This window comes from Pseudopodoces humilis, chromosome 2, assembly GCF_049639895.1.
Source record: "Pseudopodoces humilis isolate 2021_Gansu_Grassland_sample_001 chromosome 2, ASM4963989v1, whole genome shotgun sequence".
Taxonomy (NCBI): Eukaryota; Metazoa; Chordata; class Aves; order Passeriformes; family Paridae; genus Pseudopodoces; species Pseudopodoces humilis.
Genome location: NC_142201.1, coordinates 15,139,237 through 15,165,137, shown reverse-complemented (window position 1 = coordinate 15,165,137; position 25,901 = coordinate 15,139,237). Strand labels below are relative to the sequence as shown.

The window sequence follows — 25,901 nt, the reverse complement described above, 5'->3', positions numbered from 1 at the left end:
CTTTCTGGCTATTACATGGAAGCATATAGCATGGAAGTTGACTCTAGCCATGTATTAGGAAATCTAGGAAATAAGCAAGTCAAATTTTGAATTTATACTTACTACATTTGTAATTCTTCAGCAGTCAAGGAACAGTACTTCAGTGATGAACAGCAGCACCGATCTGAGATGACAAAGAAGCATTATCCTTAAGCATACCAACTGCTAATACCATTAAGTAGAATATTTAACCATGTGTATTATGTCTTTAAACAACAGTAGATACTGCATAATTTATTTTGAAGTTTGTTCTCAAATTAGTTTTGCAAAACAAAAGAACTCTTGACCAGTCAGAATACTGCCATAGCCTCAGATTTTTGTTCAATGCCTGACAAGTTCAGATTCCTCTTTTTTTTTTTAATCTTAAGCAAACCAAAATGCAACACTACAGCTTTTGAAACAGAGACAAATGGTATGATGCAGTACTTCATCCTGTCACAATATCACTAAGAAAGCTTGGCTACTTAACAGCCCTTTCAAGTCAGATTGTCATTTCAGCAAGACATTTACGTTCTCAGCTTATTTTACACGGAATCCTGTCAAAGTGTGCTCTATTAAAGTAGCTGGCAATTTTATACTAAAATGTTTTAAAAAGTTATTTCTATCACATAGACCCCCAAAAATCAGAAGATTGCATTTTTATGTATATTGCTCAAAACAAAAAATATTTTGATATAAAAGTGAGTAACTATCTTGCCTTTTTTAGCTACTTGAAGACCATGTGAAAAGATATAAAATTGTGATGAGACTGTGTTTAAAGCATAACTTACCAAGTTGACTTATTTTTACTTTTTCTGTTAAACTGCTTATATTCTCTCTCTCAGCCAGCTTCATTATGAAATTGCAGTGTGTACTATAATGAGAAGAAAAAAAGCTTAGGACTCATGAAAGAGAGCTGCCCCATCTTTATAACACATGGAACTAATATCAAATGCTAAATGAAAGCACATTAGCACAAATGCTAAGTGTGAAAGCACATTTTTCCCAGGCTCTGTTCAGATTTGGGCACATTTTTAATGCATGTAAACCACTATGCCAGGCTGGTTAGAAACATAATAAACCAGTTTGTGGCACTTTTTGTCTCTTATCTCTACTATGCCAATTCTTAAATGGAGTCCTCCCTGATCAATGTTGGTCATTAAAGAGTTGATAATTTTATAAGGATAATAATGTAATCTCCACTGTTAGTGAGTGTAAATATGTCAGTGTTAATCTCCATCACCTGAGGAAGCCAGCATTCTCTCTTGATTTAGAGAACTTCAGTGACCCATTCTAGCATGGAACTCCATCTTTACGACTACAGTTCAAGGACTTGAAGCTCTGCCTCAACTAGGGAACCTCCAGTAAATTTTTTTCAGATTCAGCAAATGCAAACATAGAGATGAATTAAAAGGTTTCCTTCCAGCTCATAACAATGAAAAGATTACCATAGTGACTGCCAGTATATCAAAGTGTGATCTGACTACTTTCTGTCTTTTTCATTTGAGTGTTTTGGACTTTTCTTTCATCCTAATCCAGGAAGATAAAGTTCAGATTCAAGAATTTGGGGAAATGAAGTTTCACATTTTGTTTTAGAATACAGTGTTTCCAAGCTGATAGTTTTAAAGGACAATTTAATAGTGAGTAGCAATTAAATTGAGAGACATCATCTATGTTTCAGGGTTTCCAGTATCACCTCTCTGGAGCAGCTTTGTCATTCTGATAACGCATGGTTTCCAGACTCTGAGCTGGTTACTTCCTCAGGTTCCCCATACCCCAAAGATAGTTGGTTTCCCAAGCTGAAGAACAGCAACTTGGGATGCCTCAAGCGAATCCCTCATAAAGATTGCATTGCAATTCACAAGTTCTGCAATTCTGGTGCTCCCATTTACATGACTAAGGTAATTCCAAGATGCAGAAGAAATGTGGCAGGGAAGCCTGAGCTTCAGCAGAAGATTAATGAGAAGCAATACATTTGGGTTAAACAAAACCAACACACACCAAAAAGTTTTTTCAAAATCACCAATGCCAGGACAATAACGAAATTGGATTTTTTTCTACCTACATATATTTCTCCAGCCTGTTTCTTGAACTTCTGAACTTTCTAGAGAGTTTGTCTTTTTCTTCTGTTACAGAGCCATGAATACTTCACACATCACAAGACAATATACGACCTTTAAAATATTTTGTCTTTAAAAATCTGAAAACAAACCTCTGGTTTTCTGCACTGCATTCCATAACAGAGGACTGTAATGACAAATAAAAACAGAAAAAAAATTGGTCTATAAGGAGAAATCATGGTGCTTTATCAGAAGTTGGAAAAAAAGTTTTCCAAAGAGTAACAACAATAAATAATCTTACCTCACTTACTGCTCGCAAGGTTTTGTTGAACTCTGAAACGCTTTAAAATAAAATATTATTGTTATGGAGGATTTTTGGTTATGTTTCTAAAAACAATTACAACAATTTAATAAAAAAAACAATTACAGAGAAAAATATTTTTCCAGCTAATCAATGATTTTTTAGTCAGGCCAGTTCTAATACTATAAAACCACTTTTCAGAGCATTAAACATTCAAAGAGCTGACTTTTATTAGTCACTACACAAAATAAATTTAAACCTCTGTCATCACATTTGAACACTAACCAATTGTAAATGTTATTTAAAAGAGCAAAAGATAAATCTTAATGTTGCCTTTTGCCACACATTACTTGGAATAGAATTCTAAATTTATACTCAAAGCCATAGAAATAGAACGAATAAGAAATATGGATTTCTCATATAAACAAGATTTGTTGGCCAACCACATCTTGTTGATTTTCAGGGCAGGTTTGGGAAATATTTACTCACTCAAACCTCTCCTTATAAAGACTGGGAAAGAAAAACCTACACCAAAATAAAACCATAGATATGACTTAAAGAATATTTATTGAAGAACATGCAGCTAGGAAAGTTGTCTTCATAATTTCCTTCCAGATAGACTGAATACTTAAGTTCTAACAAAATTTGGTGTACCTTTTTTTAAAAGAAACTCCAGTGGTATATAAACTAAGAGTATTCTAACCAGCATGAACTTTTTGCTAAAGAGCAAGAACTTACAACTTCTAAAATTTTTAATGTGCAGGAATAACACAAAGAATGCTCAACATAAGGAAGGTCTCACTTCATCTTTTTAAAATATAAAAAAGATTTCAATCCTTATTCGGAATTACTTACCTCAGTTCTTGTGGGGTATGTGCTGGAATTTCAATTACTTTTTTGACTTGATTGTGGGTGGTTATGTTATCAATCTGTTAGGAAAAAAGATTCCACCACTAAGTACAACCAATAGCTTTTAGTCTTAAAAGAAAATAGTTCATTTCATGCATTTTAATAGGCTGAAATTGCAAAGAAGCATGTTTTCTCACTAATACACTACAACAAGTATTTACCATGACTTTGTTGTCATGATTTATGGAAGGAACTGTTGATCTAGTATAGACCAAACCCCAAAATCTTTGTGAAAGAAAGGGGCAAAAGGACAGTGAACTCACCATGTCTTATGCTGTAAAAAAGAGGAATTTGGTCTAGTCTGCAACAAGGACAGCTTAGTCCAGACACTGAATGAATTCTTTTAACTCTAAGTGCAACAATAGGACAAACTCCATAAATGACATAAATAACAGATAACAGAACACTGTTAGCAAGAAGCCAAGAACTAGAGTGAAAGACATGATAGAACTGAGCTAAATAAGTATGACCTAGCATTAGGGTCTGGGGATACAGTGAGGTTTATCTAAGAAGCATTCTTATGCTCCCCTGGTTACCAGCATTACTGGTTATTTTTACATTTTGTGCAAGCAGCAATGGCCATGGGGAAAGGCATCATCTAATATATGTGGTATTGACTTCCCCTAAGAAATATTCTTCTAAAAAGCAAAAGAGTTTCAACAGATGGAAACCAGTTTTTCCAGAAGCTGTTGGTGTAATGTTATTCCGCTAGCACAGTTTCAGTAGGCATTATCACCACTGAAACACAACAGAGTGTAGAGGTGGCTTTTGCCAGAGGCATATCCCTGCCCAAACTCAATGCTCTGTGCAGTAGCTCTTCTCTGTGGTGACATTGCTGACTACTCTCATGCTTTCAGGGACTGGCATGTCAAATCTCAGGCTGAGGGCTGACAGGGATGTGTAGGATAAAGATACAAGATCCTTCTTTTTTCCTCCCCTCAGTTTCCATCTGTAACAATTAAACATTCTCATCCTCATAGTGTTATCTTGATACTGGGTCATCTATATGGTCTTGCCATGCATGACACTGTCCCTTTAAACTTCTCTTGTTGTGTAATGGACACACTCATGGCACATAATCCTATTGCAAAATTAATAACTCAGTAACCACAAGCCAAAAAAAATACAATGATCATGCAAAAGCATAATTGAAAAATACACCAAAAAAAAAAATCATAGAACTATTTATGAGAATCTCAACATGAATTATTCCAGGATATAATCCAACTTTAATTATGCCCAAATAGTTGCCATCTAATGATGCTCATCTTCCAAAGACAAGTGCCTCAATTACTCTCTGAAGGAAGATCTGAAAGTGCCTAAATGTAAATTCTTGAGATTACCCAGGGCTTTCCTCTCCTTTCAGTGGCTATGTAGAGAATACAGGTCTTTACTGTAAGAAGTTTACTTTGCTGCAATTTTAAAATTTCGCTGAAAAGCAACTGTTTAAAACAGAGCTGTTCCATCCACTACAAATAGTATCTTGCACTGCAAGACCAGTAAGAATCACGTTACTTATTTTAAGTGTAGACAAAGAAACTCACTTCAACCTTGCTTACATTAAAGTTTTAAAAGGAAGAATACTTACTATTTCTACATTTAGTGATGCGTTACTTTCTTCACTTGCCCGCAGTTTTACCTTGCCCACATAGAACACTAAAATCAAAAGTAAAAAAATTTAGGAAAATCAATGCTAAAACACAGAATGTAAAATTTTTTGAAAATTGAAAAATTTACTGTCATGTTTTTTGATACAAAGGAAATACTTGCACTAGCTTATCTGTTTTTGCAATTGTTCTTCTTTTCACTTATTTCAACAAATGAACTAGTCCAAAAGCTTCATTATTTTCTATATACTTAATTTTGGTGGCCATCCCTGAATTCCTTCTAGTTCATCTTTTCCCAAAACAGCAAAGCTGCACTTCACATTACTATAAATAGAACTCCATAGCTTACTTGTTTCTTGGGGTTTTTTTTTGCAATTCTCATCTGCAATTGTGTGGCTTTGATGAGAAACCAAAGATCAAAAGCACAAGAGTCTAAACACTTCTTAACCTCCCCACCTTTAATGTTTTTTGAATTCATATAAAATCTATCTAAATTTACAAGGAAATTTATTACAGACATAGCTTTTACATGGCAATTAACACTGCTTCATTGCTCAGAGTATAAAAGAGTTGAACAAGATTTTTACTTTAAAAAAGGGAAAAGAAAACCACTAACCTGAATAATTACAGGCACGTGTTACGTTGCATACAATGGTTTCTCCTGCTATAGATTTTTTGGGGAAAGAAAAACAACTACTGAGTAAAAAGGTTAAACTAAAATCAAATATTATCACATGTATTTACAATAATTCCAGAGTTTGTTATATAAATGTCTTTATCTTCTGGAAGTATTTGATGTACTGTCTAGGCTTCATCTCTCTACAGCACTTACCATGACATTTTCCAAGACTTAGTATTCAGAAATACACTGCCTTTGATTATTAATTCTGAATAAATTTCTGCAGCTGTTTTGACAGAATACTTACATGCTCATCATCTCAATTTTTTTTCTTTTTTTTTTTACATTTTAAATAGAAACAGGAATCAGCATCTAATTGATAAGCTCTTTAATTATCACAGAATTCAATCACTAGGCAGCATAGTATCTGCTTCTGAGTATCCTACAATGGCTCCATATGATAGCATGAAGCTAAAGCTGTTATACCTGATGGAATTTAAGCTATGATGACAACAACAATGTGCACTCTTATCTAGTAGAACATGTCTTCATTTAGTTACAGCAAGCTTTTCGCTGCTCCATATTTTCCATATTTTTAATACAACCTACACTGCTGAGAAATAACACTGATCCTAAATTAGGGTACTGTAAACAGATGGCTCTGTTATATAATTTCAAAATAAAGCACTGGGAAAACATTTGCATCTAAGACAAAACTCCTACACTTGTTCATTAAAACAACTTTCCCTACTTAAGCAGATGGATTGGTCTTCATTAGCAGAAAAAAAAACAAATTCTAATTTTTCTGCTGTTAACATTAGTTAGTACCAAATGAGAAGGGAATTTTTTTCACTTTCTCTGCAGTGCAATCATTTGATTGTAAAAGTTTGCTGCTTTATTAATTTTATCACCATCAATAAACAAGCCACTAGAGGTTACAGATTGTAAGCTCATGGAAATAATAAAATTATCAGAAAATAAAAATTTCAGATAGCAGCTTGGAATCAAATAAATTTAATGGTTGGACTTGATTATCTTAGAAGTCTTTTCCAACCTTAACAATTCTGTGACCATAGATTTGCCTTCCCTTTTGTTGGCAATGAAATAGTCGAAAACCTCATATATACTGCTTTTTTTTAAACAATCCTTAAAAAAATAAAATGCTCATAAATAACTGATAAACAATAATCAAATGTCAACAAAACAATAAATTGTCAAAATTATTTACTGCATAGAGAACAACTTATAAAATCCAACACAAAATCTGGAAGACCATAAAAGATTAACATCAGCTCCTTTTTCCTTACAGAGCACCCATTTGTGTGCCCCCTAGTCTTAAGATCTCTGTAGGCCACCAAAATACACAAAATAGATTAACAGTGTGGAGGATAAAAGACTGATCAAAAATAACTAGGGCTTCCAGTCCCCCAAGAGCATTAGATAACACAGCTGCAATGTTTCTGCAGGTCATGCAGTCAAATTCTCCTTGTCATTAAGGCTCCAAGGCATCTTCTTCCACTTGCACTAACTCAGGGCAAACCCACTGTAATGGAGCTACTGAGGTTCTACGTGGATAATTAAAAAAAAAAAATCTGTCTATTCTTGATCCTACAGGGCCTGCCCTGAGGTCAAATACAATGACTCTTGTATTAAACTTGGAGTTTGCTCCAATCTACTAAAAGGCATGAAGATTTCTTTTCAAGCAAACATGGTCCCTGAGATTGTGTTTCTTACATTTTTGTGGTAACCTACTGCTCTGACTCACAAAATAACCAAGCTCTTCTATATGCAGCCATCTAGAAAAGCACTGCAGAATTAGTCCTTCTACCAGACTGGACATTAATGTGAGGTAAGACAGACTGTTAATATGACACACCACAATACCAAGTAAGAAGCATATTAAAAAACGGAAGTGAGCTGACTTCCTGAACTCACACACACTTAAAATTTGAGATGCACAAAAATGTATCAGTGATAGATGAATCCTACCTGGTGTTATGGTGGAGTAATAATCGGTTGTTGTAAGGGTTTCTGTTAGGAAAATAAAGTTTTCACATTTTAACTTAAAATACCCATGAAATGCATGTCACAAAAATAAACTCTTATTTCTATTTCAGAGTATGTCTTTCCAGGAAAAGTGGAAACACCTGACAATTAATAAGAAAATTAAGTTACTTTCAGTGTAGGAAATGCAAAAGCAGCAAGTGGAGTAAGATCCTTCCAATTATATGATTATATCCCCATCTGAGCCAGTGACTCCGGGCTCCCCATTGTACGGAGGAGAAATAGGTGCTTTTAAGGTGATTCCTGTTTATCCTACTCTACATGGCAACTTCAGCATAGGAGGAATCCTGTTGTAAAAATGTTTTTCAATTGACAATGAAGAACAGCAGGATGTCCAGCTCCTATAGAGGCATGGAGGAACCCATACTAATACGGAATGAACCTACTCATTGTCTCAAATGAGAAAATCAGGAAAGGAAGGGGTAAAACATTCTTCTGATTGAGTCCTTTCTGACCCTATTTCATAAATCCTTGCAAGAACATATGTCTTCAAGGAATGGGGTGTACATTTTAGTTCTGTAAAAAACCTTAAATAGTGTCAGAAAGCATACTAAACATTCTATATACAAACTCCCCTATATACTTGCTAAAAAATATGTATCTGTGCTGTTTGGGTTTTGGTAAGCAATACAATATTTTGAATGAGAAAAAAAGGCTTACATCTCAGTTAAGTGCATCTCAGAGCCCTAATCATGCAGATAAAATTTTCTGTTAATACAAATTTTAAATAAATATAAATTTTAAAATCACGTAAAAAAATAATTTGGAATAAACAAATGCCAGTTGCTAAAAAAAAAAAAAACAACAAAAAATGAATGCAATGAACATCTCCCTTGAAACCATACTCTCTTCATGCAAATTCTCACCTGTACTTTGTGTAGTCTCCTCTGAAGACATATCTGAAATAGAAAAATCCATGACAGTTAAATCTATAAAAATAAAATGAAACAAAAAAAGCCCAAAAGTCTAAATCCAGCAAAATCTAAATAAGAGCAACATTAACAACATCTTGCCTGAAGAATTAATAGGATAGGTGATAAATGTACCAACGGAGAATTACAGAGAAAAAAAGATGAAGGAATTAAAAATTGTATTAATAAAGTATTTTACTTCGATGAATTTTTGAGAAAAAAACTCAAGCCTGCAAGATTTTGAATAGAAACTGAATATTATTTATCTAAATTTCATTTTAAGAACAACTGCAAAGCTTGTTAGGAGTGTTCACATTATTTCAATACTAATAATTGAAATAATGTTCATGTTATTTAAAAAAATCTGAGTATCTGAATACAAACAGCTGGGAATCAACTTTTCTTCAGATAAGTTCATTTTACTGGTTTCATTCTTCCAGGAGATGCAGATAAATTTTTGCACATCCAACTGCAATAACTGCTTAACTCCAAGGACCTTTTCCCTGAATGAACTCACAACATTCATAAGTAGAAATGACAAACAGGGTTTGGCAAACTGTCTCTCCAAAAAAGGCATTTGTTTTTGTCAATAACCAGAGTAATGATGCAAATTTTTTTTCAGCTACACCAAAAGGAAAAAAAAAAAAAAAGACAATAGATGGAAATTTAAAGGGCTGTGCTTAGTTAGAATATTTTAGGTGTCAGCACAGGAAGACAAAGTGGTTAGAAGACCACTTTATATCACTTCAATATGACAACTTAGTGACTTTTCAAAAATGGATCAGAGCAGATTCACAACTGAAGAAGAAATTTTCTGAGGCAGCTAACAAGTAGTCTAAATATGAGCAGAGTGAAAACTGGTTTCATTGGTATTATTTGGCCTAGTATATACTACACAAGTACTGAATGTGATGCCGTTGTTAAAGATGATCCATTCCCAAAGAGAGACTGTATCTGTAAAATAACAAGAGCATGTGTGCTTGCATCTGTATTGTTTCTTCTATCCAGAGCACTCACCCTATGTCAGTATACATTAAGCAAGAAAGCAACTGGCTTTTGCACAAGTTATTTCTGTGTGTCTCATTCTTAATTTTTTTAAAATGCTTCCATAGATGATGCTTATCACCTCTGGCTCCAGAAGTTGTTAGAGCCTTATGTGTGTGTGTAGTGTAAAACACTGCATGAAATGCCATCTGCTAGGGTGGGAGGAGATGTAAAGGAGCTCTCACTATAGTTTTCCTCCTCTGCCATCTCTGCAAACTTCACTGTTCAGATGACTGAACAAAAGGCTGCTGATCAAGCAACTTGCACCTAACTTCACCACAAGCACCACTGCCATAAGCCATGACTGATCCTATAAGGTAAGCTATTGCATTACAATATACAATGAAACAAGTAATTTGAAATGAAAATATTTTAATTTTGGAACTCTATTATATTACAACCTTTCTGCACTACCTCAGATAAAAGAAGGTTTACCTAAGAGGAAATAACAAAAATTGGAAAAATCAGTAAAGTTCTGATTTTCTTACCAAAAATTGTAGTTGCAGCTGATTCTTCTGAATCTGTGAGTTTTGTTTCAGATTAAAAAAAAAAAAAAAAAAGCCATTAAAAAGTTTCAGACACATATATTATCATCCTCAGCAGGCTTTTCTTATATTATCAAAAGTTTACTGCATTCACCAGAAGAGGGCAACACCTGCTCTTTCAGAACAACACTTCCAGGTTGTCAAAAAAAGGCAGATGTAATAATCTCTGGCTAAAAAAAAATCACAATATTTTGCACTCAAATAGAATTCGATGCAAGACAATTTTTTTGAGAAATACTGGACAGTTTGAATAGTATAATATTACAAAACCACATAACAGTAAAATGTTAAAGACCCAAGATATGTGCCATACTAGCCTGAAAGCTACATGCTTATCCTGAGTGTCTTGCTAATTCTGGGAATGAGAATCAAGCACACACAGCAAGGTGGCACTAGCTGGCTATGAAGAACTCTTCTCAGACTTTTTAAACTAACCGTGAGACTTGCCACTTAAAATTTATCCCATACCCATGTATTCTCTTTACTATCCTGCAAAAAGCAGTGATAAAAAACCCAACCTAATTAATTTCAAGTTTGAACCTCTGATCTTAACAGGAACCAGACAACTACTTACATAGAAAACATTAGCTATTACTTTTTTATATTGTTACAGTCAGTATTTTGATCAAAAAGAAATTAGGAAATTTGATATCTTGTTCACGTAGCGACTTTAAAGTTGGCCCTTTCAGTCACTGTGTGGTTTTTTATACTGTCAGAGGCAAGTCAAGTTACAGGTCAGTTATCACAGAAATATGATCTAAAGAACAGCTGGATTCAAACAAGAAGCACTATTTAAAAAATATACTTAAGGTATTTCAACATCTCTCAAAGGTCAAACATCATCCTACAATGTTACTTACAATACACTAATTTTACTGTAAAGCCTTTCCTATTGCTGCAGAAGACTTAAATCAGAGATAAAAGTCCCTGAAGAAAAACAGGGTTTTTTATTAAAAATAGTAAACAAGAATTTTCTGAAATGCTCAACACTGATTAATTCCTTGCTCAGTAAGACTATTTTCCTTGCCTTACTGAAAACTAGCAAAAGCTTCTTTCCAAAGGATAAATGTGAATACGATTTCTGTAATGAAGGGAGAATCAGAATCATCTTAGTGACTTTATTTTCATTTTCTCTGGAAAATTACTGATGCTATTTGCACCACAAAATTAGCTAATAAGCCACAAGGATGATATGGAAAATTAATTTGCAAATGTTTGCATATGCTTAACTATCTCCAAAAATTAAAAAGTAACAGCAGCAGCAATCTTACTACACACTTTTGAAAACAGAGGAACAATGGGACAAAATCCCACAGAACCCAAACATACCTGTTATTTTTCTGCTAGGCAGCGTAGCAGTAGTTTCAACTGCAAAATAAGAAGATTTTTTAGGAGCAGAAGATTTTATATATATTTGTACACATGCATATACATACACACACTTTTTTAAACACAACCATTTTAGATGTGGTATTCACCTCACTTGAAAATGGTTTGCAAAACTACTTTGAATCCATTAAGAAATATGTGTCAAGACTTTTTGAAAGCTCTTTTGAATTCATTTTTTTCCTCAGTTTATCTTTTTATATGTATGAAAGATACAGGTTAGGCCATGAGCTTTGCCAATTCTCTTCCACTGCCAGTGTCTTCAGAAACCTATTCAGCACATTTGCTTGAGTGAAGGTGGAGTAAAATAGTGGCAACTAAAAACGTAACATGTATATGAACATCATGATGCGCACGCACATCATACAAATACTCACGTGTCCAAGAGCTGCACCACCAGAGAACATCTAAACAGTGAAAGATCAGGCTGCCAGGAATGAAGCAGCTCAGGTGGATGTGTGCTGGGATGAAAAGGTGAGCTACTTCCACCTCAGTGGGCCTATGAAACATGTCCCCAGGGACACCCAGGGTGAGATGCGACACACAGATGGGCTCTTGATCAAGGGGTGGATCTAACAATTGAAACCATCACACTCATGAATGTGAAATGTGATGTCATCAAGCGAGCCAAGTGACTAAAGCCTCCCCAGAATAAAGATGGTGCTTGGGCTATCAATGAGGAGGCCCAGTAGATCGATTAAATCACACCACTGCAGCAAACCTTCCACCAAGGCAAGCGCTATGTGCTTCCTGCGGTGGAGGGAAAGTAGCAGACAGCTCCAAATATTTCATGCAGCCTGTCACCACTCAAAACACCATCCTGGGCCTTGAAAAACAAGCAACAATGCAACACAGCATCACCTATACTTAAAGTACTGTTACCTAATTCAACATCTTTAATAGATGAGACCCTGTCTGGGCAGGAAGGAAGAAGAGTTCTTCTCAAGTCACTCTACCTGGTGGGACACTAAGCATGGTCATGATTCAAGCCCAGGGATAGCATAGGAAGAAAGAGATTCTCTCCAAAATGCTGGAATAGGTGGGACCGTTTCTCCACAGGTAATGCCTTGATATCTGGCCAGTCCATCACTACTATATCATGGTGGCAGGTACTAAACTGTGGCACACAGCCCATGTGCAACGGACATCACCCAGATCGTTGGAGACCTCATTGTTGATGAGGTTGCTGTAGATCCAATATTTTCTTAGCACCTAGTGTAGGCTTGGGGAAGACCCTTAATACAATACCAGGACAATACCAAATGTAATATGCAGAATTGAAGCAGTAGTCAGATAAAACTATTCTGTATTGTTTAAACAGTATGTAATTTTTAAGGTAGAATGAGGTGAATAAAGATAATTGACTAAACTTCTCGATGGAGAAGGAAGCATCCTTCCATGGGTGAGCAATCTGACTTTCCTACCAGAGAAAGTGAATTCTATCTCCAGAAGATTATCTGTTACTAGTCCTGTCCTAATCAGAGCAAAAGCCCTTATCTCCAAAAAATTTAAATTCTCAAAAATATATCTCCAAAAAAATGCAGCGTCTCAGAGCAAACATTGCTTCTTCTGCCCATTTAAAAAATAAAATCTGTACAGGGAACCTAACTTTAAGTTCTTTCTCACAAACCCATGGTTTCAGTGGAGACAGTCTTGCTGTATACAAGCTGCCTTTTGCATCCTCCATATTCCTTCAACCACATTGTGAATTTTTGAGAACACAAGTAGTACCCTGAGGTAGGTACAAAAATTGTTCATTAACATATTTAGTTTTGTTGGATTAGTAAAAAGACAGTGAACTGTAAAGATGTCAAACGCTTTTAATAGCACATCTAGCAGTACAGGGAGTAAAACAAGCTAAACACAAGCCATGAATACAGAGCTGGCAAATGCAGCAACTGATGATGGCATGCATAATCTGAGAGCCACTTTTTTTATGGACACCAGTTTAATTATGACTTCTCTTACAGCACAACAGTCATATGCCTACAGTTGCTAGAAATTATCTGTGTGTATGAGACTTGTCATTTATCAAGGTCCAGCTATAAGTTCATTAACCAAGTCTTTAATCAGTCACCCCTGTATACAGAAAGGAGGAAGGAGGAGAGATTCATACATCATTTATTTGTTAATCCTCTTCCTTTGTTGTGTTTAAGAACAAGAAAAGAAAAGTTAATAGATTAATTTGGAAAAGGATTAGAGTTCAATCTAAAATATCCCTAAAGTTGGCTTGTAAAAAGGAAAGTAAAGTAACTCAAGATGTGTTAGTTACAAGCTAACAGAAAATGTATTGTCTTTAGGTTGTTTACTATTGATAAGAGCATAAAAAGCCTTACATATATGAAACTACCATTTATTTGCTCTATAGATTTTCATTTGCAACACTGTTAGTTTAGGATCACCAAATCAATATACCTAACCTAACCTAATACATTATCCTAAGCCAAAACAAAGGTTTACACATTGTAATGATACTTTGCTACATTTTCTCTAATAGAAAACACTCTTGAAGATTCAAGGAGTAATTAAATAGGCAGTATTATTTTTTCCTTTTGTTGCAAAGGAGATAGAATAGGCCCTCATAATAACTAAGTGTTTGGCTTCTTTTCTGGGGGAAAAGGCATCTTGGTTAAACGATATAAGAACCAGTTTCTGTTACTAACATGCATCATTAGAAACAAAAGCAGTAAGTACCTTACTGCCTTCATATCACTTTGTACTGTTCCGACACAAATAACCAGCTAAGCCACAACTTGGGAATCTCATCTCTGTTCCACAGGTATGAAACCTGCTGAGCAGCTCTCACCACAGTTCCATACCACAACTGCAAAAATTGTGACAACCTTCACTTCCCAATGACTTTGACAATGGGAACCAGTGTAACTGCAGCTCCAGACTGGCAGGAGACTAAACCTATTAAGAGTACTTAAGGTCAGGTGCACAAGTTGATGTAGATCTGAGAGAGACCAGTATCTGGCCCTGTCTAAAAAAAGAGCCTTGTGCTTACGTCATTCCTTAGCATGACAGCTTTTAATTCTCAAGCTACTGGATCTTTTAGGATGGGATGGCCGCCACATGCCCTGCTGAGGCTGTTCCACCAAGCAAAGCAGAATTGAAAAATTAATTCAGTGAAAGGGGAAGAAAGGCAGGACACTTTGTAACACAGTGGCCAAGATGGGACAGATGGCTCTGAAGCAAAAGCACTGTCAGTCAAAGTATAACATTTCTTCAGTGGCACAGGGGAGAGAAAAAGCCCTTAAAGCATGAAAGGTATACCATGTTCTGTCTCCAAGCATGATAATGAAAAAAGATCCTTTTCTTCTCCCTACCTTCAATCTAACTTATGAGCAGTACACTTTCTTAATTTTTTTGGAAAGGCAACACCCTTTCTGATTCACCTGTCTTCAGGCAACCCAGTCTGTGAGAAGCAGTTCAGTTTTTCCAGGGTGGAGAAGTGAGAAGCAGCTGGAACCTGGCTGTCGATAACAATCTGGCACAAGAACAACATTACTGGCAGCAGTTTCTTGTCCCCCTGTTTCCAGGGAACAGTGCTGCTGCTGCCTAATGCTGTTTTACCTAACTTCATGATCTCCTTTAAACCTTTGCAGAAAGCATCCTGAACGGCACTGAACACTAAGGAGCAGCAACAGCCCTGCCACTCTGTAGAAGCATGACAGCCTTCCTGGCAGAGAAACATACATTTATGGGCTTACATGTGTAGGGCCTAGAGAAGAGATTTATGGAATGAAATGACTAAAACTTTACTTATATTAATTGAAAAACATGCCAAAAATGAAAACACTTTGTATTAGCACCCAGGACTCTTCTTTCAAAGTACAGGTAGTCTTGACTATGTTCAGCTCTCACAAACAGATCAACAGCAAATGGAAGAATCCTAAGGAATGCCTTGGTGGCTATGAAATTTGGTCTCCTGAAGCAATAGTGACATTCAATTATCCTATTAAAATTAAATCCATCTTTTCCATTATGAGATTAGGTCCCCTTAGCATTTGATAAACTTTTCAGCTGAATAAATGTTCTGCCAAAATGAACCAGTCTGTCACACAAGGCATTAATAACAATAACACATAAAAATCCTATACATGTTAACAGCTGTTACTTAGTTGCACACTGGAAACATTACCCTATCTTGACTTTCTATGAACTGTAGATTTTGAGGCACATTGTATATAAGTTTATAGGATAAAACTTAAATGCCCTTTTAGTTTTATGTTTTGGTGTCCCTCATGACAGCTTGTATCTGCTCTGACTCCCTGTGGTGGCACCATAAAGAAAGGATGAATTGTCACTAGCCACTAGACAGAAACAAATGTCACAACTTGTTTACATCAGGTTCAATCGCTTGGGCCAGTTCATTTTTGTATCCTTAACAGAAAATTTAGGCTCAGTATTTTTTAACTCAGCTTTGATGTTTCACTGCTTCTAAGACATTAGCTTATAAATACAATTTTTATCTGTTTGTGGACAGCTGTACATTATATACTGAGGTGAATCAAATTACCACTTACTTCTCTGGAGGGCTGATTTCCAAAAAGCCACTTTGTTTGGTATCACAGGAGAGGGAGGGAACAAGAGCAAAGAAAGGTAAGGTCAAACATGTATTCTGTTAATAGGTACAAAGTGAAGTGGCACATGACTCATCAAAAAGGCACTCCAGAGTTAGGTATTTTTTCCCATCACATTTCCTTCAAGAGCTTCTAGAGGTTTCCTTAGTATTCTGTCCTTACAGTTTAAGAAAAAAGAAATGGCATTGGGGGGAATAATTTACTTCTTCATCTTCTGTTTTCATGATCCACTCAGTAAATGTACCCAATCAAGATTTGGTACCCAACAGACTGGGATACAGACCAGATGAGTGGATGAATGACAGCTGCATTTCCACTTCCTCCCCGAGGATGTAAAGCCTTGAGACTACACCCTCCCTTCCAGCAAAGACGATCCTGTCATCAGAGGTGCACACATCTGGGAAATCTTTAAACAGGATTCTATGAGCCTCATAGCTACTTTCTACTGTCCACATTTGTGAACTAGAACAAAAGCCCAAACTGAAGCCTTCCTCTCGCTTGAGAACACAGAGGCAAAGTAGTCACACTGGGCAGGGCACTGGTCACTTCCCCTTCCTCCCATCAACATTAAGTTGTTCTGTGCCCAGAAGTGTGGAAACCCACTCCAGCAACACCAGTAGCAGGCTCAGCAATATTGAAAGCCAAAAGAGTATGTGAAACAGGAAGGCAACATCTTAATCTTGAAGGCTGGACAAGACCGTTTAGAGAAATCAAAAATGCCACAATATACTCACTGAATTTTAATTAGGATAAAAAGCAACAGGCTAAAAGTTACAGCACCAATATCACAAATGAGACAGCAGTGCTTTACTGTCAGTGATACTATTTACAGTTATGCCCCAAATCATCTATTTTATTTATTCATTGAAATCTGTTAAAGATATCAAATCATATCTGTGCTCCTTGCATAAATGTGCAGCGTAACAGTTTGGTTATTTGTACTTGAATTAAGAAAGTTACTGTTTAATGCATAACTGATATTATTAATGTTTAAACAGTGTATTTCACTGTGAAGTTATTATTAAAGGTAACTTAAAAATATCACATGTAAAAATGACAACTGAAGAGCTGGTACTTAACAGGTGAATAAAGTCTCTTTTCAAGGATTTAGCACTTTAAACTAATTTATTTTCTTGTGTGTTTGTTCTCTTAAATGACCCCAAACTTTAGATTACTTAGTAGACTCTTTCTTGGATTACAGAGAGACAATAGTGTATACATACACTGTATGTAGCTACAGAGGAATCATTCATCAAGGAATAAGATAAAGAAATTTTCCAAGGTTATAATATGGAATGTGAAGCACATCTTTCTTCACTTATGTATTTTTAGATACCAGGAAGTGATCTGTAAAGTGAGAGACATTCAACCTGCACTCTTCTCTCTATATCACAGTTCTTATGCTACTTCTCACTCGTAGCAAGAGGGGAATTATCAAAGGAACATGAAGTATGTACATGAAGGCCAGTGATGCACCAAGGGCATGGCCTCCTGCCCTCTCTGGCCCTGCCTGCAGTATTTTACACCTGCTCAGCATGCAGCAGCCACACCAAGCAGGAGAACCAGAAGACTGTCACTGGAAGGAACAAGAGTTTCATCTTTAACTCAAGATCTAAAAGTTCACTATTGAGAAACATTAGTCAAAGAAATGTGAGCCCCATCACAAAGTGGGAAGCAGTCAGGTATGTCCTTTCTTGAAAATCTTCAGATGCATAAAATACCTAGCTACTGCAAAGGTAATCCCAGACACTTCTGGGGAGCGAGCTATTTGGTTAAAGTTGAGCATACCTTTAAATGCTAAGGATGTGAATCTTACCACAATCAGGACTTTGATCTTTATTAGACTTCAAATGGTTAAGAAAAAAGGTAAGTTTTGGTAAATTGAAAAATTTTCACACAAATAAATTATTAAACCTAAAGTGAAAGAATCAGAAGAGTCAACAAAAAGAAAGGCAGGAAAAAAGATACTAAGTAAATCTAGACTTATTAGTGCAATGGATCACCGCTGATGAGACACCAATTAGACAACAGCTTACACCACACAAAGACTTGGAGTGGTTAAGCAAAAAAGAAATCACAGAAATTATGGTAGCCTTTGATGGAACATTTTACAAGTAATTGTTTTATGTAGGCACAAAATGCCAACCAGGTCACAAAAAAAAATTCTGAAACTTGTCCTCTGGCACAATTATGACTGTAATGAACCACCTCCTTTTCACCTTTTGTGGCTACAGAGAACTTCCCCAAACTTTAGCCCTTTGCCAGTTATAATCACTGCAGATGTGAAATTAGATCCTTCTGCAGACTTAATACTCAAAGTCCTTCTATTTTAATAAAAAAAAGAGAAGTTTCCCAAATCAGGTAACTTTTACACAGGTGCTCAGAGGAACTTACTTAAAGAAATCAGCTTGTAAGAGTAGTAGCAACATAAATTAAAATCACCACACACAGAATATTAGATATTTCTACTGTAAAAGCTTTGTTATCTATTGGACTGGTATTTGCTAAATATATGCTTTCCACATGATGACTTGGGGAATAATCAGCTAAAATGCATCTATTACTGAAGGGAGGCAAATAAACAGTAAAAAAATTCCAGCAAGCTTCCCTTTGAAAAGCTGTTAATGTTCCAAGTTATCTAGAGGAAATAACTTACATTTTGCAGTAGAGATGATCTCTGCACTGAAACAAACCCCTGTCAGCATAATTATTCGGACTGGCTAAGCAACAAAGCTTTAGAAACAATGCATCTTACACACTCACTAGAGAGCTCTTGCACGTAGACAAAGGATTCCATAAGCTGCTAAATCATGAATTCTAAAATTATTAATCAGTTGAGGCTGGAGATGGGCATTGCCTGATCAAGCTGCCCTGTGATGCTCAAGGATGCTCAATATTCAGGGAAGAAATTGCTGGAACAGAAAACAAGAGGGTTGTCCTTTTTGTGCATCAGTAAAAGACCACAGTAAGATGCTCCACTCTGACCAAGATTTTACCCACTATTCACACCTCTCTCAGACTTCCTTTGTACCAAACATACATCTAGTAGCCAGAATGTTCCTCCTTTCAGCCTTAGGACTGTGTTCCTTCAAGCACAGCCAGACATGAGTAAAATAAAGACATCCTTTCTTCAGCTCCTTTCCCAACAAAGATGTGCTCCCAACTACAGCATGAAGGCCAGCAAAGGCATTTCATTCATTACAAACCAGTGCTAGCAGCATTCTCCATGAGTCCTGGTGTGTTGGACAGATTTCTTTCTCTCACAAAAAAAGAAATCTGGTTACCTTATTTTACTGCCCTTACCAAACCACTTTTTGAATCTAGTCTAGTCAGGCAGTGGTTATAATATTACACAGAAAAAAGATATTTTTGAATCTGCATGAAATAGATAGGTACATTTTTTAAGGATAAAGGTGATGAAGATTAAGACTGTTTTGCATTTAAACTGAATCACTGATGCTATATAAAAATTTTAGGAAACAATAATTGACCTAGTCACATTGAAATCTCTTAGGGGATAATATAATTTCCTATGATTGATAAATTGTATTCCATCAAAGCTTGATTCAAGTTTGTCTTTTTTGCCAACAGATATGATAGCAAAAGCTAAAAATAGGATTATTCTCTTTCTTGAACTCAGTTACTCTGAAAATAAAATCTTGGTCTGGTTTGATTCAGAGGTTTTTATGGTCTCTTTCAGGGCAGAGAAGAATTTTGAGAAATGTGTGAGAAATAATTTGGTCATTTTAATCAAGGACACATTCCTGATACTCATAAAGAAGAAACTGGATCCTCCTAAATTTTTTGCAGATGCAGACCCTACCAGCTGAATATGGTGTAGTGTGCCAGTAAAGCAGGGAAAAGTTGCACTCATTGAAATTTTGGCCTAGCAAATGTGTAGAATGAGAACCAGAAATGCTTTCCTCTGTATTTATTCTTTGAACAGGAGAGGTGTAAATAAATTATTTTAAGATGACATTGATAGATGGGACTGATGCTATACCTTTTTATTTTGATAAAAACTGGAAAAAGTTGCAGGTCCTCACATGATCTCATCAAGAATTTAGCTAGAAATTATTAATAAACTACGGCTTTTAAAATCTGGAAGAGAAATGCTACACACGCTCAGATTAACTTTTGACTGAATTACTATTACAAAAGCAATGCACTGGTACTTACCACATTGTAAAGAGTTATCCTCTTCTACTGTTGTGTTATAGGTCCAATCCTCCTTTCTCCAGCGTATAACACCACTATCCTGGCAGTCCTTAGATTGTGTTATATTTGCCTTGTCCCACATTCTGAACAGGTACAGCTCCCCAGTCATACCCTGGCCAGGTGATGCAGCTGTACCTTGCAGCTTTGAACAGCCAAGTAAAAGCTGCCCTTTTCCAGGCAAATTGACTTTCCCATTTAGTTTCTTGTGTAATTTTTCTGTTCCATTTATGAATACCTTCATCTCCTCATTGTCACTTTTCCACTGGATACATATTTGGTTCCAAGTGTTTTTACGAAGTCTTACTGCAGTATTTATTTGTTTTCCAAACAACCATATCTTCAATTTACCATGATCTCCTGTAAGTCCAAGATCATACTTATTTGCAGAGAGATTGGTGTGAAGAATTTTTTCTGCATATACATATGCTGTCCACGGACTATTTGAGGAATACAGCTTGAGGTGCACACAGACAAGGAATTCTCGCAAGGGATGCAGAGAAATTCTTGAAGACATACTCCAAGGATCTTCACATGCAGTCTTAAAGACGGCTTTGTATCGCCCTAGGAAATCCTCCTGGTCTAAATAAAGAAAAGGTGATTTGTAAAATGATTTAGTCTTAATAAAGATATTTTATATGAAAGTTATTCTTCCATATAGTTCCGTTTCTAGGCATTTTCCTAGGAGATTTCAAAACAACACATTAACAAACAATCTTGCAACTTACTTCTTTGGATTTATTTTTGTGGTGAGGAAGTGACAAATTTGGAGGCTGTCAATAAATCCTAGCTGCTCATGAAAACTTTGAAGTAGAACTTATGCACAAGACCAAGGATGACCATGTGGAATCACAAAATCATTCAGGCTGGAAAAGGCCTCCAAGATCATTGAGTCCAAGTGTCAACCCAGCACTGCCAAGTCCACCACTAAACCATGTCCCCAAGTGCCGCATCTACACATCTTTTAAGCACCTCCAGGGATGGACTCAACCACTTCCCTCCACAGCTTGGTTCAACGCTTAGCAACCCTTTCCACAAAGAAACATTTCCTAGTATCCAATATAAACCTCCCCTGGTGCAACTTCAGGCCATTTACTCTTGTTCTATTGCTGGTTATTTTGGAGAAGAGACTGAGCCCCGTTTCACTACAACCTCCCTTAAGGCAGAGAGCAATAGGGTCTCCCATGATTCTTTCTCCAGGCTAAACAATCCCACGTCCCTCAGTTGCTTCTCAGAGAACTTGTACTCCAGACTCTTCACCAGCTCTGTTGCCATTCACTGGACTCGCTCCAGCACCTCAATGTCTTTCTTGAAATGAGGAGCTCAGAACTGAACACTGGATTTGAGATGTGGCCTCACCAGCACTAAATACAGGGGACAATCACTGCCCTGTCCTGCTGGCCACACTATTGCTGATCCAGGCCAGAATGCCACTGCCCTTCTTGGCCACCTGGGCACACACACTGGCTCATGCTCAGCAGCTGTCAATCAACACCTCCAGATCCTTTTCTTCCATGCAGCTTTCCAGCCACTCTTCCCCAAGCCTGTAGTGCTGCACGGGGTTATTATGACCCAAGTGCAGGACCTGGCACTTGGCCTTGTTGAACCTCACACAACTGAGGCTTCATTCTGCTCCTCATTCCTGTCTTCCAGCTTAGGGGGCTGGGTACTCTGAGAGTAAGGCAAAAAAATCTTGAAGTACACCAGCCTTTTCCTCACCCTTTGTCACTACATTTCCCCCTTCATCCAATAAAGGCTGGAGAGTCTCCTTAGCCGTTTTGTTGCTAATGTATTTATAGAAACTTTTTTGGTTTTTATGGCAGTAGCCAGACTAAATTTTAGTTGGGTTTTGGCCTTTCTGATTTTCTCCCTGCCTAACCTTAAGGCATCCTTATAGTCCTCCTGAGTTTCCTGCCCCTTCTTCAAAAGGTCATAATCTCTTCTTTCCTGAGTTCCAGCCAAAGCTCTCTATTCAGCCAGGCTGACCATCTTCCCCACTGGCTTGTCTTTCAGCAGAAGATGATCTGCTCCTGCCTCTTTATGAATTCCTTCTTGAAGAAGAATGTCCAGCCTTCCTGGACTCCTTTACCCTTCAGGGCTGCTTCCCAAGGGACTCCCATCAACCAGTCCCCTAAACATGCCAAAGTCTCCCTTCCAGAAGTCCAAGGTGGCAGCTCTTCTGACTCCCCTCCTTAAGTATCAAAAAATCAAAAACTAATTTTGTGACTGCTGAGGCCTCCAACCATCACATCATACACCAACCCTCTCTGTTCATAAACAACAGGTCCAGTAGGCACCTTCCCTATAAAACAAGTAGTTCCAGACAATGCCCCAAACACTGAAACTTGATCATACTGTTTAATTCTTGCAGATGCCTCATTTCCTCCATTGTCCCAGTACAGGAAAGGACAGGCTTTTGTAGTTATAGATGTAAACTCTTGGGAGCTGACTCTTATTTTGTGAAAATATGGACGCTTCAATTACATTATCATTATCATTGTTGCTTCTTTTATGGTACAAACAGCAGCAACAAAATAAGAAAAAGTTCATCTGGAACATGAAATGGAACAACAGAAAAATGAAATAGCCTGTCAGATGTTCAGCCACTGCAAGAGAACACACTACTGACACCTTTAAGGAGGTAATTATTTATCAATATATGCAGAGCTTTTATGTATGCTCCAGAGGACATAAGGGATTAATCACAATTGGTCAGGGTTGGAAAGCAGAAAAAGATCATCCAACATAGGAAAAAACCTTTTCCATTAGATCCTCTGTAAGAAGACAAACTTCCAGGCAACTTGGATCAGGGTTTTTTTCCAGGGTAGGTTATGTTCATAGTCCTAGTTAGCTGTCAAGATCACAGCCAGTTCTTCTGTAATGTTCTCATGCAACCAGAGCACCAGCTTTCATCAGGCCAGTTCTGACAACTTTTCTGTCTCTTGACCTCCAGGCTCTCAAATTTCTTTTTCAATAGCAACAAGGAGAAACAAGGAGAAAGTTCCTAACTTCCAAGTACAGCTTGATAGGTACAAGCTACCAGAAATGCTTGAAACAGAAAATTTACCAATCCAGTTTCATAAAAAGTCATTGATACCTATTCTTGTTGCATCCTATAGATTCAAGACTCTGTGATGCTAACTAGCAGAAGTTCGCAGCATTTTTCACAACCTGGAATCATTACAGAAGTTCAACATACGTGACAGAAGTGTCATACAAGGCCATAGTCCAAACAAAAATTCTCTGGGTACAGGCTAAAATTAGGTGAAAATCCTAACAAGCAGACAGAGGATTTTGAATGGTGAGTTAATACTTAGATTGGTTCTAAATGGCAAAGGAAAACAAAGACATACTTGGCCCAACAGCAAGCCTCCCTTGCCTAACCCTGCAGCATGAATTCACTCATTCAGTTTGGCCACTTGTCAGAGTCTGAAAGCAAAATCTGGGATACTCAGCTAAGAACACTTCAACATGGAAAACTAATCTTTAAAATTACTTAAAAGCTGGATGAGGAAGACTGGATGGGAGGGGAAAGTGTCACAGAATATGAGATTTTTCAAAATGGGGGCTCAAATATACCTACCTTTTAAAGTAGAATTAAAACACATCTCCACCTTACAGCATGGACAGATCATAAGGAAATCAATTATATAAAGGAAATAGCCAGCTAGTTACTTGCCAACACTGGTGACATAGTCTTTCCAAATAAAAAAAAATTGGTTAAGTCTTTCATTATTAAGTAGAAATTTTGCTGAAAGTTTTGAAAGACTTGATGTAGCAGCTGTTCCTCAGACAGTATATGTCAGAAGTATACTTGCATGACTCATATAGCCTCCAGAATTCCTGTAACCAACATTGAGCATGCAGAGATGGCCAAATTGACTGGTAAAGGAAGTTTCCTGACACAGCTTCAAAACTTGAAGTCACTGTTAACTATCCAAAATGCCAGACTGGAATTCCATTCCTGAGCAAAAATACTAATCAAAACTTGAAGTATCGTCAGCAGACTTGGTTTTGGAAGTGAACAAATTCTGAGAGAGGCTTGATTTCATGTTAAGCATTAAATCGGTGTTGATATGCCAACAGTGGATTAAAGGGCTGCTAAATTCTATTACATTCTTTAGTTCTCGGGGGAGCCAGAGTAGACACAAACTTGTAGATGAAAACAGTTGTAAGACAGGTAGCCAAGAGAAATTATGCAAAATGAGATCAATCAGCTGATGATTCTCCTGATAATCCAGAAAGACTGCTATTGATATGCAAGGCCTGAAGAATTAATTTAAACTAAGAAAAGTGTTTACATAGAAAGGTCTACCCTTCTGGAAACTGTAAAGCTGGCCCACTTACTCTGAACAGTCATTTAAAAAGTGCCAAAAAGGGATGCCAAAATTAAGAGAATAAATACCAATACTATCTGAATTGTTACAAGAAAGGCTGGAAATTTTAATATGCTTTATCTACCCAAAGAATGCTGAAAAAGCAGAAAGGAAATCATAATCATAGTCACAAAACGCACTTTGTTGTTCCAAGTGAGTGCAGTACAGCATTACATTAGGAATTAATTATCAGTATTATCTTGACTAAGTCTCCTTCACATGTGGGTGGATACACTGTAAGCAGGAGATGACATTACAGTAAAACCTCTGGAAGATCTGTTAATCGTCACTTATTTTCTCTAGCAGCAGTGGTTGTGGGCTGTGACCCACCCTTGACCATGGAACCAAGGAGCTGGAACTGCCTGTGCTCTGACAGAGGCATTCCTGTAGTCTCCTTGCAGGCAGACAATACAATACATTCAGAAAAGCAGCCATGAACACACCTTTATCACCACAGCACAGAAAAAGGAGCATAGTGGAAAGAATGCTTCAAACAGCTCCAGAGTAAGAAAAATCAAGAAAAAATAAATAGTGGTAATTAAAAAAAAGAAATAAAAAAAAAATCCCACAATTTGGAGTGAAGGAAATTCCATTCAGTAGTAATCATGGGATGACTTTCCGATGTCTTTTGCTGTATTTGGGCATATAAACCTTTTCAGAAATGCAAATTTTTTCTTCTTACTATACTTACCTCTCAGAGATGCAAAACCTGGGGGTTTTGCCCTCACTAAAACTAAAAGCAATGTACTTAATAAGCATGTTCTCTTAAGCCCTAAAAGAAATCCTGAAACATATGCATATACCTCCAAAAGTTTAAAATTAACTTTCTGAGAATGACAACACAAACCAAAAATTAATCTCTTCCTTTTTCCTAAACATTTTTAGATATTGATAACTAGTATCTTTAGAAAAAATAGCCAACTGTAGGTATTAAGAATTAGACCTACAGGAGCAGATTCTCTCAGTACGTAAGAACCAGTGTTATTTTCCTTATGTTACTAGTAACCACTGGATGAGAACAGCTGAGCATTAATACAGTCAGGTATTCTCTTGAATAAAAATAGTCACAAGCTTATGTGTCTGCACAATCTGGCTTTTAACTAATAACAATAATTAATAACAATAATTAACTTTCTTGCAAGTGTTTGCCACCTGTGACACATTTAGCTTTCTACAGGCCATTAAAATGACATCAAAAGACTCTTATATATTCACATATCCCATCTAGAGCTCATAACTGGTTTTTATTAAAAGTCTAAA

At 36.7% G+C, this 25,901-nt stretch overlaps 1 protein-coding gene across 5 annotated transcripts in view; it reads right to left on the bottom strand.

The window, feature by feature from the left end:
• ADGRG2 (adhesion G protein-coupled receptor G2) overlaps nucleotides 1–25,901 on the bottom strand; it is a 55,358-nt gene that overhangs the window by 16,546 nt on the left and 12,911 nt on the right. For 4 of the 5 annotated variants that reach the window (XM_005516672.3, XM_014251389.2, XM_014251378.2 and 1 more), the window contains exons 3-14: nucleotides 20,230–20,847; nucleotides 11,408–11,446; nucleotides 10,022–10,054; nucleotides 8,445–8,477; nucleotides 7,504–7,545; nucleotides 5,512–5,559; nucleotides 4,877–4,944; nucleotides 3,235–3,308; nucleotides 2,380–2,419; nucleotides 2,231–2,265; nucleotides 810–892; nucleotides 103–163 (exon numbers count right to left, since the gene is read on the bottom strand). In XM_005516672.3, coding sequence (XP_005516729.2) covers nucleotides 103–163; nucleotides 810–892; nucleotides 2,231–2,265; nucleotides 2,380–2,419; nucleotides 3,235–3,308; nucleotides 4,877–4,944; nucleotides 5,512–5,559; nucleotides 7,504–7,545; nucleotides 8,445–8,477; nucleotides 10,022–10,054; nucleotides 11,408–11,446; nucleotides 20,230–20,847 — 1,174 coding nt within the window. The remainder of the gene's footprint in view (nucleotides 1–102; nucleotides 164–809; nucleotides 893–2,230; nucleotides 2,266–2,379; nucleotides 2,420–3,234; nucleotides 3,309–4,876; nucleotides 4,945–5,511; nucleotides 5,560–7,503; nucleotides 7,546–8,444; nucleotides 8,478–10,021; nucleotides 10,055–11,407; nucleotides 11,447–20,229; nucleotides 20,848–25,901) is intronic. The other variant, XM_088051360.1, reaches the window with a different exon arrangement.